General features: G+C 51.4%; 2 protein-coding genes across 5 annotated transcripts; both read right to left on the reverse strand.

Moving 5' to 3' along the window:
* Positions 1-7713: 7713 nt before the first annotated feature.
* Positions 7714-8926, reverse strand: Tmem89 (transmembrane protein 89). Its single transcript, XM_052189280.1, has 2 exons — positions 8293-8926; positions 7714-7902 (listed from the first exon to the last, which is right to left on the reverse strand). Exons 1-2 carry the CDS (start codon positions 8755-8757, stop codon positions 7714-7716), a joined length of 654 nt encoding a protein of 217 aa, XP_052045240.1. The 5' UTR covers positions 8758-8926.
* Positions 8927-10141: 1215 nt separating this feature from the next.
* Slc26a6 (solute carrier family 26 member 6) lies at positions 10142-20042 on the reverse strand. Of its 4 annotated transcripts, XM_052187222.1 has the most exons (22): positions 19898-19984; positions 19257-19739; positions 18184-18349; positions 17964-18103; positions 17700-17810; positions 17260-17408; positions 16994-17158; positions 16755-16907; positions 16360-16442; positions 16136-16283; positions 15812-15925; positions 15613-15690; positions 15218-15313; positions 15030-15136; positions 14771-14840; positions 13399-13491; positions 13196-13300; positions 12462-12554; positions 11591-11761; positions 11397-11451; positions 10633-10769; positions 10142-10402 (listed from the first exon to the last, which is right to left on the reverse strand). In XM_052187222.1, the coding sequence occupies exons 3-22, from the start codon at positions 18300-18302 to the stop codon at positions 10388-10390; spliced, it is 2202 nt and encodes a 733-aa protein (XP_052043182.1). In that variant the 5' UTR covers positions 18303-18349; positions 19257-19739; positions 19898-19984; the 3' UTR covers positions 10142-10387. The 4 variants fall into 4 exon arrangements, with proteins under 4 accessions (XP_052043182.1, XP_052043180.1, XP_052043183.1 ...); XM_052187220.1 differs by lacking the exon at positions 19257-19739 and having other exon boundaries at positions 19898-20041; XM_052187223.1 differs by lacking the exons at positions 19257-19739; positions 19898-19984 and adding an exon at positions 18437-19250.
* Between the last annotated feature and the right edge of the window lie 885 nt (positions 20043-20927).

Here is a 20927-nt window from a genome sequence, read left to right on the forward strand (position 1 = left end):
CTGGGAGCTCTTGGGCGTGACTTCCGAAATGCTGGGACCAGGCTCGAACCAACACCCACCCAGTTGTGCTCACTGAACTTTCTGTTCCATTGTTTCTGAGGTCAGTCAGTGACCTGGGGAAAAAGCTTTCTTTAAATAGCTAACTAGGAAGAGAAGGGAGAGACGCATTGTTTCTTTCAATTCCTGCACCTGAGAAGCTTCCTGGGGGAGGGCGACTGGGAGGCAGAGGGGGTGGTGTGGAACTGAGGGGAGAGTCTTTGAAACCACTGAGCTTTAAAGCAATTCCCCAGCCTCAGAGCATACTCGCATGGACGCTCTAGTGCTCGGTGGAGACAGGACCCAAAAGCAGTTGCTGTGGACTTGAGGCCTGGAGGGATGGATTCTCGAATGCTTCCTAACTAACTGTCTGCTGCTTAGTTTTGTTTAGTTTTGTTTGAGCTAGAGTGTCATGTAGCCCAAACTGACCTGGGACTTAAACTGTAGTAGAGAATGACTTTGAACCCCCAATCCTCCTGCCTCTACTTTCCAAGAGCTGGGAATCACAGGTGTGCACTGCTGTAGTTAGCTCTCATTTCTATATTAGTGTGTGTGTGTGTGTGTGTGTATGCTTGTGTGTGTGTGTGTGTATGTTTGTATGTATATGTGCTTGTGTGAGTGTATGTGTATGTATATGTGCTTGTGTGTGTGTGAGTGTGTGTGTGTATGTGTGTGTATGTATGTATATGTGCTTGTGTGTGTGAGTATGCACGTGTGTGTGAGTGTGTGTGTGTGTGTGTGTGTGTGTTTGAGGCAGTATCTCTCTACATAGCCCTGGCATCCTGAAACTTTCTGTGTCAATTATAGGCTGGCCTTGAATCCACTGAGATCTGCCTGCCTCTGCCTCCCACAGTCTGCAATTAAAGGCCTGAGCACTATACCCAGCAACTTCAACAATTTGAGGTAAAGTATTTTTCTGGTTTGCTATCTGAGAGTTTCCAATATCAAATTTCATTTTATTTTATTTCCTCCTCCTCCACCTTTTTTATTTTCATTTATGTAATTTATTTTAGTGTCAAAGACCTGCTATGTAGTCCAGACTGGCCCTAAGTGTGCAGTCCCCCTGTCCAGTCTCTTAAGCGTGGCCTTATAGGTGTGTACAGTGCTTGAGAGCAAATCTGGCAAGCCCAGGCAAGCCCAAGCACTCTACCTACTGAACTACGTGCCCAAGTCAAAATTTCATCCAGTGGTTGAAGACAATCTCAACTTCTTCTATGATGATCCTTAATATGAATTTTTAAATATTACATTCATGTATTTGTTGTGTGTAGGTACATATATGCCTCAGCGCATGGGTCAGAGGACAGTTAGCAGGAGTCAGAGCTCTCCTACCTGTAAGATGTGGGATCAAACTCAGGCCTGGCAGCAAGTGTCTTTGCCCACTGAGTCTTCTCACCAGCCCTTCTCAAATGTTCTCTTAGCCTCTGCCCACTACTTGATCCCAAAGCCCACATTTTTAGAATTTGCTGCAGCAATACCTAACTCTTGGCATCTACATTTTTAGTAGTTTTTATTTTATTTATCAGTTTGTTTTGAGGTAGTCTTACGGTGTAGCCTAGGCTAACTGCAAACTCATCTTCCTGCCTCAGTTCCCTAAGTGCTGGGATTAAAGCTATTTGCTATTCTGCCTACCTTATACCGTCACTACTTTTCTGTTACTAGCTCAGTAACACATTGGCCCTGGCCTAAGGGTGCAGAGCAGTAACAGAGTGTTTGCATGAAGTCCTGGATCCAGTCCCTAGCACTGGACAAAACCCAACAACAACACAGCCTTAGTGGTTTGGGGTCACACAGATTTATCACCTCAGGGGCTTGTCTGCTATCTCACTGGTTTGTAGTCGAAGATAAGTTCAACAAGTAGGTTCCACTGAATTAAAATCAGAGTCATATTTTTCCTTTAAAAAAAAAAAAAGAGCAGGCTTCCAAAGGACTTCCACTGAATACAGCATCACGAGTTACAATAAGACTAGGTACAAACCCTCCGATCAAGGCTAGGTGACAAAACCCAGTACGAGGAAAAGGGTCCCAAGAGCAGGCAGAAGAGTCGGAAACAACCCCCACTCCCACTGTTAGGAGTCCCACAAGAACACCAAGCTATACAACCATGACGTGTATGCAGAGGGCTTAACTCAGGCACCACGATTGTTGTTTCAGCCTCCGTGAGCCCCGACGAACTCTTCTTAGATGACCCTATGGGAAGGTTGGCATATTCCAGTCCTTAGTGACTGTAGGTTACCAGGTCTTTACCTGATTGTCCCTGCTTCTGACACCAATGCCACCTGAATTCTTTGGCTCCCAAAGGTCCTGAATCGCTCTATCTCCTGCCCGCCTCATGTGTTGCTTTTGTTTTCCCATTTTATTTTATTTTGTTCTTACATTGAGCACACCAAAGTTACCTGTTACAAGATATTTCCTATCCATTTACATTGAGGCAGTGATAGGCCAGTGATTACAGGGGAGAGAGGAGGAGGGGCGGAAGAGGCTGGGTGGACCAGATGAGCCTGGCATGGATATCCAGATGGCCTCAGATGTATTTCTGGTGTTTTGGAGAGGGTAGAAATATTTGGATAATACTTTATCATTATAAATTGACATTACGCAATTGGGAGTTTTATATACATAAATATATTTAGTTAAGTATTCAGCTTTAAGAGTCATGTTTTACTGGGCATTTGGATGCAGAGCGAGACCTCGCCAAGATTTGGTGAAGAGACCCGGCAGGGCGATACTTATTATTAATTGTTACCCACTATGGTTACCCATAATAAACTCTGTAATTCAAGACCCTTCTAACTTCACCCGTGAAATTCCTTCTGCCATGAACTATATGTAAGGACATGATGTCTTCGCACGGCCATTATTCTGCCCACCACGCCCACCACTAACTAGTGACACTCCTTCCCGCTCTCCAACTCTCCCTCAAACTCAGCGTGCCTTAGATCTGGCCCAGGGGAAATCTGTCTCCACCAGTTGCTTACATGTGTCTGTCCTTCTGACTGGACCTCCGCCCCCCCCACCCCCTCTGATCACTCTCATCAATCCTAAAGGGCCCAAGACCACAGCTGGATGGTATCCCCTGCCTCAGAGTGGTTGTGTTTTCAAGTCTGTTTCACCATCAGTACCAACCTCCACTTGTGAGTGGGTGGAGGAGGAGCCTGGTCTGCTGTGTGTACCTTGGAGTACACACATTCACACCTCTTGTGTAGACCAGTAAGCAGTAGGTGGTCATTAAACCTTGTAGGATACAGAGGTAGACCTCCCAAAAGCCTGAAGAAGCTTTGTTTTCAATGTCCTTCACGTTCAGGCCTTGAGAAAAGTGCAAGGAATATGTCTACAGGAAAATGTAGTTGTGAAAAACCTGTCTTCTCTCACATGTGCACACCATGGTAAAACTGTACATGTACATATGGACACACACACATGCACACAAATTAACAATATTATCAGTGACCTATATGTAGCATGTATGCAATATTGTCAATAATGGGTTAAGAAAAACAAAATAATTTTCCCAAATGATCAACATTTCCATGTTAGAGAGAAGGCTGAATTAATTATCTTCAGTCTCAGTTTGGGGAAAAAAAGTCATCTGACAAATTACAAGTTGCTTACTTCATTTTGAAAATTCATGTGTTTTAAAAAGTTTACTTTTGGGACTAGAGAGATGTCTCAGTGGTTGAGAGTGCTGGTTGCCCTTTTAGAAGTAGAGCTCTTCCTGGGTTCAATTCCCAGCACCCATATGATGGTTCTCAAGCATCTGTTACTCCAGTGCTAAGGGAGCCAGTGCCTCGTCTAGCCTCTTGGGCACCGGATATACATGTGGTACACAGACATGCAGGCAGGCAGAACACCCACACCCATAAAATAAAAGGATAGGAAAATGTTAACTCGTTGATGCTGCTATTAACTTATTATTTGAGGTAGGGTCCTACTATGTAGCCTTGACTAGGCTGAAGCTCACTCTGTAGACCAGACTAGCCTTACATTCCTAGACACCTAGACAGGTGGTCTCTGCCTCCTGAGTGCTGATATATGCCTGGCTAAGATTCACTTTAGTTTTAATTGTGTGTACACGTGTCTGTGCGTCTGTGTGTCTGCGGGTACCTGCACATAAGTGTGGGTGACCTTAGAGGCTGGGTGTGTCAGAACCACTGGAACTGGAATTACAGTGAATTGTCAGCCACCTGACGTGGGTGCTGAGAACTTCATTCAGGTCCTCTGGAAAAGCAGGACATACTCAACCACCAAGTCATCTCGCTAAGCAAAACTGTTTATGTATAGTGTGTGTGTATGTGTGTGTGTGTGTGTGAGAGAGAGAGAGAGACAGAGAGAGAAAGAGAGAGAGAGGCAGAGAGAGAGAGAGAGGCAGACAGACAGTCAGAGACAGAGAACATGAGCAGGCCAGTGTATGCCTCTGCCTCTCATTTCATAGAAGTGCTAGACTTTTTCAAGACAGGGTTTCTCTGTGTAGTCCTGGCTGTCCTGGCACTCATTCTATAGACCAGGTTGGCCTTGAACTCCCAGAGATCTACCTGCCTCCGAGGACTGGGATCAAACAAGTGTGCCACCACCGCCCGGCGAAGTGCTGGGCTTTTATATGAATACCATTGCATCTAGATTTCATGTGAGTTCCTGGGACTGAACTCACATGGTCAGGTTTGCACAGTAAGTATTTTTTACCTGCTGAACCGTCTCCTCATTTATTTTATGTAGAAACCATCACCCCGTTAATCCCAGCACCTAGGAGGCAGCAGGGGCACACAGAGCTCAAGACCAGCTTGGTTTACATGGTGAACACTAGGTCACCAGGGCTACATACCAAGGCTCTGTCTTAAAACAAAAGAGAACAAACCAAAAGAACCCTAAGCCCTAGCAGGGGAAGCGTTACAGGGATGTCAGGAGTCGCCATGAATTTTTTTTTTTTTTTGATTTGCTATCACAACATTTGTCACCTTAAAGACCCCTTTAAAGCCAGGTGTTGGGGCATGCGCCGTAATGCTGGCACCTGGAACGAGGAAGCATGGGAAGACAGTGAGTTCAAGTCCAGCCAGGGCCACATGGCTTAGACTCTGTCTCAAAAGCACACATATGGCCTCTTTCAAGCTTGTGGTTTTTCTCATTTTGTTTCTTGTCAGAGAAATCAAAGGCAGGGCCTCGTGCATGCTGAGCACATGCTTGGCCGCTGAACCCCAGTCCCGGTCCTTTTTCTCATTCCTTTGATATAATTCTGCTTCTCTTTGAGTTTGTAATTGGAATTTCCTTTTCTAAAACACAGTACTCTAAAAAAAATGCCAGTTCCCCGGAAGCCCGTCAACCCGGATCGCCCATGGTAGAGGAAGGGAGGAAAGGAATGAGGGGTTCTTAGGGCTCTAGGGGCCTGAGCTGGGAGTGTGAGGGTGGGGTTAGAATCTGGAAAGGAGTCAAGGATCTGAGGACTGGCAACTACTGGGGACCCAGAGCAGTGGTCTCTTGGGAACAGAGACTTGCAAAGACAGAGAAGGAAGGCGAGCCAGCTGTGCTCTGGTGTAGGCCTTAAGTCCTGATCCCACCTGTCCTCCTCCCTGAGACAGGCAAGGACAGAGCTAGAAACAAAGGAGTGGGCAGTGCTCCACTGAGGGGGCAGTGATGCCCAGGCACCCGCCCACCTTTCTTGTGCACTGTGGCTTCAACAAACCTGCTGAATCTAACAGTGGAAACAGGCCAGAGGGTTTAGATGGTCCCTCACACTCACAGGCTGGGACCCGCTGGCAATCTGCTGAGGGCCTTGCAGGAGGAGCAACTTATGGAATGTAGCCTATTGGTTAGCGCAACCACAATGGCTCCTTTTTCCCTCTTGTTCCTACCTGAGATCCCCAGCCTGGTAATTCAAACTCCACCTTTTCCCTATTCTCCTCAGGAACTAGTTGTAGACATTTTTATTTAATCAAATTTAAAATTTTTTAAATGATTCCTGTGTGTGTGTGTGTGTGTGTGTGTGTGCATTGGTGTTTTGCTTGTATGGCTGTGTGAGGGTGCCGGATTGTTCGGGAGCTGGAGTTATAGACAGTCATGAGCTGCTGGGTGGGTACTGAGAATTAAACTCAGGCCCTCTGGAAAAGCAGCTAGTGCTCTTAATCTCTGAGCCATCTCCCCAGTCCCTAACCAATGGTTTTAAATTGGGGAATAAGGTTTACACAACAAAGCCTGGGGGCGGGGGAATTTGCTCATCTTTGGGGCAACCAGATCTTGGGGTACAGAATACAGCATATGAGCACAAGCAGCTCCAGACCAAACTCCAACACGTCCCCCTTTTTGTCTAAATTAAAAGGCTCTTTCTCATAATAAACAACATGCAGTAGGAACAAATATGAAACAATTATGAAGACTGTTAGGTAGGAGTTACATTTACAATGTCCAGTCCATTTATATGTGGCAACTTCACAAAAAGTATTCTATCATTTATTCTATATTGGTGAATCCAGAGTGTTGTATCTAAATCATTTTCTATCGTAACTTGTATTCTAATCCAAAAACATCTTCTTAGGCCCTAAAACAACTTAAGCTTAATTGTGAGGGTATAACTATCTAGTCAAACTCCGTCAGAGACCTGAGAAAGGATAAAGGTTACAGCCCTTCCTCCTCCCTGAGAACCGTGTGTCCTGAGGCCTTCAGGCTGTTACGGAGCTCTGCTCTGTTTGCTGCCCTCACACCCCTCTGTAGCTAAGAATTACATGAAAATTCAAAGGGGCTTCCAGCCCCTCACTGGGCAGCATCTCTGGCACTCACTATAATGATGCTTGATCTTTTTCTGGCCTTGCTGCTGGAGCAGATTAATGACTCAGTCACCACCCTGGGAAAGATTCAGTGTCAGCAGTCACCAACAGCCTTAGCATTTGGAAAAATAAATTGCTAGTGAATTTAGCTTGAGAGTACCCTGCTCTGGCTACTGAGCTCTGATGTAGGAATTCGTAGGAAACAATTTGAAGTTCAGAAAAACACACTTTTACTAGTTGAGCTGGGGACTTTTTGAGGTCAGGGAATAAGAACGATCTAGCTAGACGGGCTGACGTGACTTTCACTGAGGCTGGACTGGTGATGGCTAATTTCTTGTACCCAATTTTGCCCTCAGCTTCCCGATATGATTTAATAAAAGTCACTGATAAGTAGATATGCATTCTGAGGATTTAAAGTAGATATGACTGATGGTTTTTTACACAAAAGTTGTGATTCTTTTAAATAGTTACAGGATTACTTAAGATGAATAATGGAATAATTGATCCTTTCTTTGTAATCACAAATTGCTACCTGCCAGTAAGACAAACTGGTTGAGAAACTTATCTTGCTTGCTCACACTTTTTTAATCTATAACAAGTTGCTTAGTGACGGATATATGAGGGTTCTTGGGAATATTTTTTTTACCTATAATATATAAAATGTTTTTTCATGTAAACGTATTGGGGAAACCTACTGTTTTGTTTTGTTTTATAATCATTCACTAAAAGGAAAATAGGATGTAATCATATTATTTCTATACTGCTTGAACGATTATACCAGGATATACAAGCTGGAGTAGAAATTTTTCCCCTGGCCTCTTTTGTGGGACTAGAAGAGAGGAGCATTGTATGCCCTGTCTCCGTTTACCCCGAATGTCAGAGCTGGTCCTTGACAACAATCAGAGGAAGCGAAGCATATATTGGGTCACCCACACTGAGTGGGAGACTCCTCTTTTATTTGAGTTTGTGGTTGGGAAGCCAGCCGCTGCAGGTGGCTCTCAATGTGGAGGAGAATAGCATCCAACATGTGAAGGACCCTGAGGACCAGGGTTCGGTCTGAGACAGTAGGCTGTCGTTTCCAGTGTTTGCAGGAGCTGGAGCTCACTGGTGGGAGCTGAAATACAGGACCAGCATGGGAGTGGAGGAGGGCCAGGGGTGCAGCAGTGGAGATAGAGAGAAGGGATGTGGGCAGTGCCAAAGAGGATGGGGAGACAGAGTAATGGGTCACTGGCTCTCCAGAGGCTAGGTGGTTCTGGGACCCAGGTGGCTGGATGAAGAACGGGAATATTGTGGGAACAGATGGACCAGAGTACTGGTCCTGAGGAACCAGGATGGATTGGCTGTAGACATAGGTTCTGTGGAGATGTAAGAACAGGACACGGGAATGAGGACGGGGTCAGGCAGGAAGCCCACAGGCCCTAAGCCAGGGCGATAGGAGGAAGGCCGAGTGAGAGAGATGGCCCAAGGGCAGGAACTGTAGAGGATGGAGCAGAGCGGTGCTCACCTGACCCTTCGCAACCTTAGCTCGCCACCGGTGCAATATCACGCGGCTGACAACCAGCAACATGGTAGTAGTGATCGTGACCCCAGCCACGGGGTAGATGCGATTTCCTCCCAGGCCCATCCAGTAGCCGGGGCAGCCCAGACTGCTCCTGCAGCTATCCAGGCTGTTTGGCTGGCAGCCCCAGGGCTGCAAGTCCAGCCCTACTTGGTACCAGAGGGGCCTCGACCAGCCATGGCTAGGGACAGGCATCACCAGCAGGAACAGCGACGGGACCAAGAGCAATGAGTACAGCATGACTGGGCCCACTGCGAGGGGGAGCCGGAACCCGGGCACCTTGGCAACGGGCAAACACCCCTCCCCCAAGAGCAGGCTCAGCTCTGAGGCAGCAGGCTCCAGCTGGGCCCATGGCCTTTCAAAATACAGCTTGGCCAGATGATGGGAAGTGGGGGATGGACTCCAACTCATCTCTCATCCCTCCCTAAGCTCAGCGCCCTGCTGCCTTTAAGGTTCAATGTTCTCCACTGGGCTAACAACTGCCAAGGGTAAAACGGAGTGTAGGAGAGCTCCCGATACCAACTCAGCTCCCCTCAGCACTGTGCACACAGCGAGCACTGGAAAGTGTGGTTTCCTTGAAGGTTTCTTTCTGTCCCTGCCTCACCCAGACCTCCCTCACCACCCTCTCTTGTGCTTCCGTCCTAGAAAGTCACCTTTTCAAGGTGAGAGATAGCCTCTCGTACTGCTGTCACACCTCCATGCTGGTAGAGCCCGTTTCCTCTAACATGATCCCACGTTATTTTCTTTAGAGCATTTCTGGCTACCTACATAATCATCTTTATTCTCAAACTATGAAAACACAGCAGCTTCCTCCTAGCGTCCATCCAAGGCCAGCCTGACAAGTTCTTGTTTGAGGTCTGCCTCTGGCTCCATGTCTTCATTTAGACACTATTTACCGAGCACCCAGCCACGGTGCCAGGATGGAGCGTGACACAACAGATGAACAAAAAGCTCTGCCTTCTTCAGCTGAGTTTTGGCGGGAGCACAGGTGGCTTGTAAACACTTTGGTGCCAGGCACGGGCAAAAGCCATGATAAATAGGCCCAGGCAAGGGTGCCTGGGTGATTTGGAGGGCAAGAAGGCTCTGTCTATGGTTGGGAACTTGCCCAGTACCTAGCGCGGAGCTTGGCGCCTGGAGCGTACCTGATGAATGGTGAAATTCATGAGTTCTGGGCAGGAGATGTGGGTATTGCATTCTCTAGATGCGTCCATGAGTAACTCACCAGGCGATGCACGCACGAGGCTGCCATTCCTTTCACTGCTCAGGAATCCACCACCCCATCCCCCCATCACGGGGTTAGTGGCTCACAGAGCCACAGGCTGTTGTCTTATGCCCAAAGTTAGTCACTTCTTGACTGGTGAGCTCTGCCGATCCCAGTGCTCACCTAGAATCATCTAGGAGTAGGCAGTTCGAATGGCTCTGTTCTTTAGCTGGGAGCTCAGGGGGTTTCACTCCACATCCCTCAGAAACACCGACTCCACCCTGCCTCTGAGTCAGGTTATCCGTGAGATTGGCTCTGTCCTGACCTTCAGTTTTGATTCCATTTATTTTTTTTTCCAGCTAGAGCTAATGAGCTGTCTGGGTGAAACCAAAGAGAACCTTAAGTTTATAAAATACTGACCCAGCCTGGTCCCACCGCTGCCACACTCAGCATGCTCTCTGCCTGTCCCTGATCGCCCTGAATCTTACATCCCAGTTCTGTCTACCTTAGGGTTTATAAGAAGGATTGAGAGTCTGTGCTGCGGACACTCAACACCCCAGCCACACCCTGACCATGGCACAGCAGAGTCTGAAATTGGACAGACATATTTATTCCCACATCAGCTCCTTTGCAGCACCCAGCCAAGGCCAGCCTGACTGTAATACCCTGCCCCAGGCCTGGAGCACTGAACTTAGAGTCCCAGGGCATCCATCCATGAGTTGTATGTGCAAGGACATGAAATGGAGTCCCAGGTGGCACCTGGAGGTGGCCCAGAGGCAGGGAGTTTCATGAGGGTGACCTGTCACAACCTCCCGAGGTAGGCAGTCTCCTGCAGCAAAGTCAGAGTTTGGTGGCCTGCGTGGGTAGGAGAGGAGGTTCCAGTCAGATTCAGGAAGACATATCTGAACTCCTAAATAGCACATCTCCCAACTCTAACAACTTTGTTCTAGGCAGGAGAGGAAGAGCAATAGGCTCAGTGTGGCCAGAGCTTTGGGCAATGTCACCAGCCTCCTGGAGTTGGGGTCATGGTGGGGACAAGCAACAGATTAACAAAAACTTCTCGGTGCGTGCCACAGGCAGCTTACCAAAACAGGGCTTTTAGGGCCAGACTTCCGGTGGCTGAGGGCAAAGGTCACAGCGTCATGGACCGAGGCAAAGACATGCTGCTTAGTGATAGATTCATCAAAGAAGTGTCCAGCCTCAAGCTGGGTGACCACGGGACCTGTGGACAAGGAGCAGGTCCTGACATGCAGTACCACAGGAGACTGGGTCCCCGGACACCCGTAGAATCCCTTGCTTCTTACTGAAACCCAGTTACCCCTGTATGTCTCTCATGCGTGTGTGCATGTGTGTGTATGTATGTGTGGGGGGGATATGTGTGTATACATGGTGTGTGTACATCTGTGATGTGTGTGTGTGTGTGTGTGTGTGTGTGTTTTACTTGCACCCAGAAGACACAGCAGGATATCAGATGTTCTGTTCTTATCCCTCTCAACCTTATTCTCGAGACAAGGTTCCTAACTAACCCTGAAGCTCTACTGACTGACCAAGTAGCTCCTGGGAGCCTTCCGTCTCCACTGAAAGGCTGGCATTATAGGCATGCATAGATATGTCTGGCTTATTTTACGTGGGTGCTGGGGATTGGAATTCAGGTCCTCATATATGGGCAGCCAGCCTTCTTATCCACTGAGCCATCTCCCCAGCCCTATTTCTAGACTCCCGTCTCCCGAGACATCCCTGACCTCCTGTTTCAGAAAAAGATTTTTTTTCCTTCTGCTCTTTGATAAGCCCCTTAACCAGAGCCCCCACCCTCTGCCCGGATTGTTACTGCTGTCCCCATTCAACGCACTGTAACAGGCTGCGATGTACACGTCCACTTCAATCTCCCGGAAGTCACGGAAAATCTGCAGCAACAAAGAGGGCTGGCCTTAGAGAGGCAGCGGTTGGCTAAGGTTTAGTGGGGGAGCTCACGGGGCTTGGCTTGTTGGGGGATGGGATCGGCATGAAGGCTCAAGGGGCCCCAGCCTGCCCACGGTCCCTTACATTCTTCAGGCTCTTAATGCACACAGTGTCCACAAAGGAGAGGGTGCTCAAGTCTAGGATGAGGCTATGGAAGCTTGGCTGAGGCAGGCCCAGGGACTTCAGCGAGGTCGGGACCTTGGCATCTTCTTGATTGTTGGCGACTACATCCTCCAGCTCCTCCCCTTGGTGCACCTGCAGGGGATCCAGATGTGCTAAAGTACCACCGAGGGTAAGAACAAAGGCACATGCACAGTACACAGTGACGCACACAGTCAGGTAGAAACGTGCATATTATGTGCAGATAGACACATGGAGGCATGCATGGGACACGTAAGGACACAGACATGGACGACAGGAGAGATGTGGATCTATAAACACAGGAGGGACATGTAGGGACACAAGAAAGCCTACCCCCAACATACACAAAATGTCCCTTCCTGGGCCAAAGATTAATAAAGGTGCAAGGGAGGGTGCTGGGAGATCATGTCTCACCCTTAGCCAAAGAGGGCAGAGTGGACAGGGGCCAGAGAGAGGGCCACAGGCGTCCATGTGCCTTATACCCTGACCTGTCTGACTCTTTGGTTAAACTTGGCATCACTCTTGACCCCTAGACTTGCTCAGTGTTCCCAAGCTCTTTCCTCTATCCATGAGCACAGACTGTGGGGTCTTGTGACACCTAGGTCGGTCTGAGACTGCAGACAAGGGCCAGAGGAGAACTCCGTATCACGACGGTCTCCCTGTAGCATCAGTGCTCTCCCGGTCCCTCCCATCCTCTGTCACCCCTACACCATCAAACCCAGACTAGCAGGTCTTGGCTTTTCTCGTGCAACAAATGTGGGTACCCCCATCTCTGTGGTTCTTGGCTGGTCCCTACTCCTACTTCCAGCCTCACCTTGGCCTCAGAGCCCTCAACGTCATTGCTTTTGACATCTTCAAAGTTGGTGTTGACATTGACAGAGACTGAGGAGATCTTGGAGGAAGCAGCCTAGGAGGGATGGAGGATGGTGAGAAAGCTACCCCAGTGGCCACGTGACAACAGGCCAGACAGACCTGGTATTGGCCCTGGCTTTGGGCAAGGAGACACATCAGGGCCCAGGCTGCAGGCCTGAGAAGAAGTTCTAACAATGAAAGGGACATGTCGTGTTTCATGCTGGGACTAATACAGGAGAGGGAGGCGACATCTCTAGAGCTTGCCCTGTCCTTCCAGGGACGAAACAGGGTCCATGGGGTGCTGAAGGACAATGAGTGGTGACGAGAAATGGCAGGGGTAAGAAAATGGGACAAGGACAAAGGATGAGGGACAACTGGGAGCCAGGACTGGGAGCACAGCAGGGCTGAGAGCACAGCGGGGCCGGGAGCACAGCAGGGCCGGGAGCACAGCAGGGATGGGAGCACAGAGGAGCTGGGAGCACGGCGGGACTGGGAGTACAGCAGGGCTGGGAGCACGGCGGGGCTGTGAGCACGGCGGGGCTGGGAGCACGGCAGGGCTGGGAGCATGGTGAGGCTGGGAGCACGGCGGGGCTTGGAGCACGGCAGGGCTGGGAGTACAACAGGTTTGGGAGCACGGCAGGACTGGGAGTACAGCAGGCCTGGGCCGGGGAGAGAGAGCTGCTGAAGGGACCCCACCTGTTTCTGGGACTTCTTGGCTTTCTTCATTCGCTTCATCTTCATCTCCTGCTTTTTGATTCGTTTCTTTTTCTGGGTGATAAGGCGGTCAACATCCACACCGCACTAGAGACACAAGACGAAGGCAGAGGCTGGTACTCCGGGCAGATGAGGACATTCGGACCCTCTGGCACACAGAGCGAGCAGGGGGACCCCAACCTCACCTTCTCTTTCAGGGAGTCACTGTAGAGCTCAGCATTGGCGAAGTACATGGTAGCCGAGGAACGGAAGACTTTCACACCAGGGACCTCCTTGGCCTGGAGATGAGGCAGGGTGGGAGTGGCTGGGCTTTCCTCGCCTTGCCTTCTGCTGTATCCTCCTCTCTCTGCTTTCCTCTTAGAGAGCAAGCGACCCAGCCTCTGCCCCAGCCTGTGGCCAATACCCTTCCGGGAGCCTGGGCCATGAGCCTGGCTGCAGCACTCCCGCTCCCCGTGTTACGAAAGTCCTGTCCTTCCCGACTTCCGGTCTTTCACCAAGTTTCGTGGTTTGGCTCAGACCCATCCATGGTGGTGTCTCCCCCGCCCCGCCCCCCACCGGTTCCTGAGTCTTCTATCCCTGCCCTATGCTGCTTTCTGCGTGCAGACAGAGGGTCCTCTCTACGTTTACTCACGCCTTCTCCAGTTCCGGCCCGGCCCTGCCTCAGCCCAGGGCTTTCCTAGGCCTATGGCACATAGGGCCACCGCGCAGCCACACACGGAGCTGGACTGACTGTTCCCTCACATCTTCTCCCACACCGACCTAAGACACCTCTACCCTTTATTCTATTCACGATCCTGTAGTTGACCTTCAAGGCTCTGGGCCATGGTGAAAGCTTATTTTATTCCAGACCCTCCTTACACAACCGTTGTTCCCACAACACAATGTGAGGCTTCTTAGAATATAAACTGGCAACTGGGAAGTTTGCATTCCCACTGAGCAGACCAAGAAGGCTCCCCCTATATCCGGTGCCCCTTCCCTGCTTCTCCATTCTCTTGACCCAGGGTAGGGTTTGTGCTTCTGGATCCAAGACTGATCCCGTTCACTCAGGCCCTGAATAGGGTCACAGCCCCAAACTCTTCCCTTCAAATTCCAAGCTCTAACGGCAAAGTACTTCTAGCCCTATGCATTCTCTCTCCACTCGAGGATTGGAGTGTGTGTGTGTGCATATGTGTCTGCATATGTAGACCACGCATGTGGCGATCAACAGGTGACATTGGGTATCTTCCTCCATGACCCTCCTGCTTCATGGCCCTTCAGTAAGACAGGGTCTCTTACTGAACCCGGAGCTTACCGACTGGCTACACTAGCTGCCCAGTGGGCACCCCCAAATCTTCTTGTCGTTGCCTCTGAGCACTAGGGTTACAGACCCGCATGGTGCCATGCCTGACATTTCATATGGGTGCTAAGGATCCAAACTCAGGCCTTCATGTTTGTTCAGCAAACAGTTTATCCACTGAGCCATTCTCCTCAGTGTTCTTGTCCATGTGGAAGGGAACTAAAAAGGACCCATTTGTCTCGTCTGCCCCACCCCGCCCCCATTTAGCCCCTGCCACTCACCCCTGAATATTCTGCCACGTCTCTATAAATATCCGTATCTGGCACCTGCCCCAGGATGGAGTAATGGGGCCTGAGGAGAGTTAAGGGAAAAAAAAAAAAGAGGCAAAGAAAAGACAGTGAGAGGACAATGAGGGAACCTGGGGTGTCCCCAGAGAGGCAAGGACAGGTGTGGATGTGAAGAGCCAGTGTGACACTCAGTCCCTCCCTCAGCACGCTGGAATTGGGGGAGGGGGAGGGGTATCAAAAATGCTTGACTCACAGCTGCATCCGGATCACCACGAGCAGCAGGGAGAAGACTATGGAGACCGCCAGGCCGATGTCCAGGTTCAGCAGGATCGTGGCCACAAAGGTCACCAGCCAGATTAGCTGATAAGAAAAGGGGTGGGGTCAAAGGGCCCAGCGGCACCAAAGGACCCAAGCCCAGCCCTGGGCTCCCAAGCTAATCACCAGGTCCACTCGGTTTGCCTTCCAAAGAGAGCAGATGTCAGCGAACTGCTTCATCATGCCCTTTAGGTTCACAATGATGACGGCTGCCAGCACGGCCTGGGGCAGGAGGAATGTTATCAGGGTTGCTGAGAGGTTCCTAGAGGCCGACGGTCTTCACCACCCAGATATGACCCATCCAGACTGGCCAAGCACTTGGGCACAGTCCAGCCGACAACCAACTATCACCACACTGACCTTATCCCCTTGGAGCCAATTAGCTGACCTCTAGTTCTCGATTTTTATCCCCAAGAACTTAACCCTGCATCCCCGAGCCCCTTTCATGGGACTAGACTTGACTATTCTGGGCCTGGCCTAGCTAAGGCCATGGAGCCTGGCTGGGCGTGGTGGGGGCTCACCTTGGGCAGGTCTCGGAAGAGTTCCCCAAGCTTGAGGATAATGAGAAGGATAAAAAGGGAAGACACAGCTCCAGCTACCTGCAGGGTGGGGACCAGCAGAGGGTGAAGGAGAGCCCGGGGTGGGAGCACCCTGGCAGAACAGCATGTGTGTCCAGATGGGACACGTACCCACACGCGCATGCTCACACCCGAGGCCTACCTGTGTGTTGCCTCCCGTGCTCTCCTGGACCAAGCTCCGAGACATGGAGCAGCTCACGGGGAAACACTGGAAGAAGCCTCCAATGAGGTTGCTGAGGCCCAGGGCTACCAGCTCCTGTGGGGAGGAGTTGTGTGAGGAGGCTTGCTAGGGATGCCGAGGCTGACGCACTTCCTTCCCCCATTCCCAGTCAACGGCCTCCAATGTTTGGCCCAGCATCCATTCTCCCGAGTCACTGACAGGTCCAGCCAGACCCTTAGTCTACCTCACTGCTATCTCCTGGGCCCACGTACGTCTGCGTGTCCGAGACCTGCATGCAGCACAGACCTGGTTACTGTCCACACGGTAGCCGTGCCTCAGGGCGAAGATCTTCCCCAGCGAGATGGCAATGGCGAAGCCCACCACGGCGATGGCAAAGGCGTTTCCCACGAGCGTTGCGAACAGCTCCGTCTTGGGGGCCACCGGGGGTATCAGCCTGGGAGGAGCACCCGGGAGGTCAAGGGATGGCTTGGCTCCAACTACCCCAGCTCCCTGACAGGACCAGAGCTCACCCTGTGGTGATGTTGCCCACCACCTCAACCTTGAATCTGTCATTCAACTTCACACCATAGGAAATAGCAGTGGCTCCAATGAGCTGTGGGGACAGGGCGGAGTTAGGGGAGGAAGGTGTTGGCGGTATAATGGAAGAGGGTGAACCATCTGGGGATCCGAGGGGGACAGAAGTTTTTTCTGAGGAATGGGAAGGTGTGACTAGGATGAGAGACAAACATTACCATTTAAGGAAGGGGCTGTGTGGTCAAGTGTGGTAAAAAGCCAATGAACGGTTTTCTCCTGCAGGTTCATCCCAACACCCTTCCAGTGGCCCTCAAATACCTCGAGGTGGTATACCAGCCATGTCTACCCTCACTTGCCCTTTCCCCTGTCCACCCTCCCCTGGCCCCCGAACCGTGAGTAGTTCCCCAGGGATGGGCAGGGGCAGACGTTTCTGCAGCTTCTCATTCAGTAGCTTCACCAGCACCAATGCCACCCCGGCCACGATCGCCGTGATCACAGTGCCAGGCACAGTCTCAGGCAGCTTGGCACAGACCTCCAGCACTGTCTGAGGAGAAGTGGTACTGTTAAAGCCAGAGTTCAAGGTCACCGGGCACAGCAGGCCTACCCACCCTTGCCCCCACCCTCACTCACATAGATAACGGACAGTGGCCCAGAGTAACTGTTGAGTTTGATGCCAAACACATACTTGAGCTGAGAGACGAGAACCTGCACAGATGCAGCCGTGGTGTAGCTGCGGACCAAAGGCTCTGACAGGTAGGTGACCACGAAGCCGAAGTGTACCAGGCCCAGCCCGACCTGTTGGGTGGCCGGGGAAAGTCATGGGCACAGCCAAGGGCAGGTGGGATCAGAGGGGCTCACAGTGTGAGTCAGACACTAAGGGGAGGGCCGCTTCGTACCTGGAAGAGGCCGACCAGGAAGCTGAGTGTGTAGGCCACCTGCACACGGGCATCATCAGTGGTGGCATTCAAGCCCTGCGCGAAGGCCTCATCTGCTGTCAGGGATTCTGTCACACCTCCCACCATCACAGACATTACAGCAAAGGTCCCTTCAGGGGAGGGACAGGGAAGGTCTGGATCATGGGCAGGCTGGGCAGGTCTCTCAGACCTTCTAAGCCCTGTGGACTATATCGTTCACCTTGATGCCAGGGCTTTGAGCTATTCTGAACCTAAGAGTCCCTACAGTTTCCTAGTACTGCTTATTCATAGCTATGGGCGATTCATAAGCTATCCTCTTAAAGATCTAGTGCCTACACTCCTACGCTACCCTCTTCCCAAAGCTGCCCTGCCATGCCCAGGCTGCCCCTCCCTCTACGAAAGGGTTGCCTGACTCCACTTACCCACAGAGATGTGTCTAGAGGTACCAAACAGGAAGTAGACGAAGACGGGGTAGAAAGAACTGTACAGGCCAAACATGGGAGGCAATCCCGCCAGGAGGGCATAGGCCAAACCTGGAGGTAAAGAAACGGTAGCAATGCAGCCTTGAAGAACAGACTTTCAAAAAGGTAGGGGAACCCAAGCCCTGCATAGCTCCAAGAGCAGAAGTCATGGCTCCTGGTTTGGCAATACACAGACCACAGAGCCTTGCAATCCAGGTAGCTTACCCTGTGGAAGTTGCATGATGGCCACGCTCAGGCCAGATAACAGGTCACCCAGGAGCCATTCACGCACAGGATATCGGGGTAACCAGCCCAAGACTGGAACATGCTGGACCAGAAGCGAATAGGCCCGAGAACGGGAGCATCTGGAACCGAGAAGAGTTTGTCACCGGGAGGACTGTCTGGGCCCCGCCAGAACCTGCAGAACCTCTTCCCTCATCATTACCGAAACCAAGTTCGCCACTGGTAGGCCTTCTGCACTGGGCCCCAGTGCCCCAGATCCTCAAGCTGCTCCTGGTTCACCAGTGGCCTTTCCACATGGTAGTCTCTCCTCTGCAGCTCCATTTCTTGGACTGCAGACAGGAGTGCCTGCGTCTGCTGCGTCCCGTGATCTAGAGAATTGAGACCACAGACATACAACAGATTCCCCTGGTCTGACCTTTACTACACCTTCTACCTGGGACCACAGTGCCACATACCCGGGTTTTCTGGGCTCAAAGATCAAGGGTAGATCCAACCCTGCTGGTCTCTGAGGGCCCCGTGCTCACACCCAGACAGCGGCTGTATCTGAACTTTGGCTGCTGGAAGACTCTTTCTGGGCCAAAGTCTCTCCGGAAGGGAGAGAGGGATGAGCATGACCCACACATGCAGCTCAGGTGTGGCTGCCCAGCCCTGAGGACCACTTCAAGTCCAAGTCCAGGTCTGGGTCCAGGTCAGACTGACTGCGCCTCCCTAGCCCCTTGGCTTCCTTCCCTGAGTCAACTCCTGTCCAGTCCCCTTTCCAGTTTCTCTACCAGGAGCCCAGCCTCGCTGGCTGAGAGGTAAGACCTAGCAAACAGGAGGTCTGTAAGCAATCCTGCCTTCCGGCTTCAGGACAGGACCCACCAGAGACTCCAGGGTCCAAACTCTCACCTCCAGAGACGGAACTTCACCTGGGAACAGGAGGTTTTAAAAGCCGATCCAGCCTAGAGGAACTCTGCCCTGAAAGCCTTCACCAGCCAGGCAAGTTCTGACCTGGGGCTGGGGAATCTCTGGGAAGTGGGAGAAAGACTTTACCAGAGAATAGGATCTGGAGAGTTCTCTCAGAAGAAACTCTGATCTGGGGGGGCGGGGGGGGGGTTGATGGAGAGACTCCATATGGAATGCAGCTCTCTTCTATGACTATATTTCAGGTGGCGCAACTTTGGAATGTGTATGTGTGTGTGGGCTAGCCTTTTGGGAAAGATTTCACCTGTGAGTTCTGATCTAGGAGAGGCTATACCCAGGGGAGAGAATCCCACCAGAGGGGTAGGAACTCACCTGGGAAGACCCTCTAACCTGGGTGTCCAATTGGAAGAGGGAGCAGTGCAGACTGCAAGGAAGATCTTCAGAGATTCTCTGCACCGCCGACTCCAGGAGATCTCAGAGGCCCCTCTCCTTCAAGATCTCAAGTCTTCTTAAAAGGCTCCCTCCCCTTACCAGGCCGCACGCGCCTGGGGGCGGAGCCTTGATTCTTGGCTCCTCCCTCTGAGAGGGCACAAGGGCCGGCAGCGTCAAGAGTGCACATCACCCGGCCGACTCAGGCCGGTACTGGTCCACGGCCTGGCTAGAGCCTGTCACGCAGAGGTTTCTCTCCCAGTCCCAACGCGCCCAGCTGGCACACCGCCCGTGCCAGGGCTCCTTGGCAGGCAGTAACTTCCCTGCAGCGCCCTTATTAGCACTCCGGGGACGTTCAGAACAACCCTCGAGAGCTGGGGTCGCGCCGGATCCCGCCCCCATCCCTCGCTGTGGATGGATAACCACCTACGGAAAATCAGCAAGGCGGTAAACTGAGGCTCCGCAGGCAGGAAGTGCCTGTCGGGGATTTGGCGGTTCCCTTCCTGAATTGACCCAGGCTGGGAGTCACAGAACTACTAGCGCTTCTCAGACACGCGGAATTTGGGCGGCGCCCTGCAACTCACCGGACCCATCGGGCAATCCCATGGCCCTCAGAGGGCAGCTCGCGTGCCGCTTTTCTGACAGCTCCCCCCAGGAGGCCATTACCGGCTAGAAGGTGGCGCCAGGCCGAGAACGAGGCCGGCAGCAAGCTCCGCTAAGATGTGCACGATCAGACCAATCAGAATTCTGGGGGTGGAACCTAAGTCATACTCTCCGGGCGGGGTGAGCCCGGAGAATAAAATTTTAACCCTTTCCTTCCCGTCTACCTAGCTTCTGTCCCTGCCTGCAATTCCAGTTAGTCGCAGCTTTTTGACCTTCTGCTGGTGGCTGGAGCATCCTCCTGAGACTGGAGGATTGGAACGAAGGACCAGTGCTACACTTGGCTAATGTTATGCCTCTGTGCCCCAAATGGATGGACCTAATTGTATAAAAAAGTCCCCACTTTCTGCAGAGGAGAAAATCTTGAATGATATAGATGCCTAGGTGTGTAACCAAGGGCCCCAGCGTCAACTGTGGGAGATGATGGTCTGTAGGGTCTCTCAGGGACCACCAAGCTGTGAGTATCACCCTCAGATTTCCCCTCTGAGACCTGGCACAGTAGTCCTCAAGGTCAACCCCACCCTACCTCCATTTTTTTTTTTCCAGACAAGTTTTCTCCGTTTAGCTTTGGCTGTCCTGGACCAGGCTAGTCTACACAGATCCATCTGCCTATGCCTGCCTAGTGAGTGCTGGGATTAAAGAAGAGATCAAAGGTATTTGCCACACTTGTGGCTTCTCAAGGCCTCCCTTTTACTTCAGGCTGCATCCAGGATCCCTTTCCAGCTCTGGAAGCTCAACCCAGTTATTTCAGAAAGGCCCTCGGGGTGTGGTCAAGCTTCTGGCCAGATCCAAGTGAGAAAAGACCAGGAAGGGTCAGAGTGTGGGTGGGTAAGGCAGGAACTGCTGTGGCAACTCCTAGGTTTGGTTTGACAAAGGGGCAGGGCCACAAATGCCAGGCTCTGGATGTTAAGAGACAACACCCTCATGTGACAGCCTAGACCAGGGAAGTGGCTT

The sequence above is a fragment of the Apodemus sylvaticus genome, chromosome 7, assembly GCF_947179515.1.
Source record: "Apodemus sylvaticus chromosome 7, mApoSyl1.1, whole genome shotgun sequence".
In the NCBI taxonomy this organism is placed as follows: Eukaryota; Metazoa; Chordata; class Mammalia; order Rodentia; family Muridae; genus Apodemus; species Apodemus sylvaticus.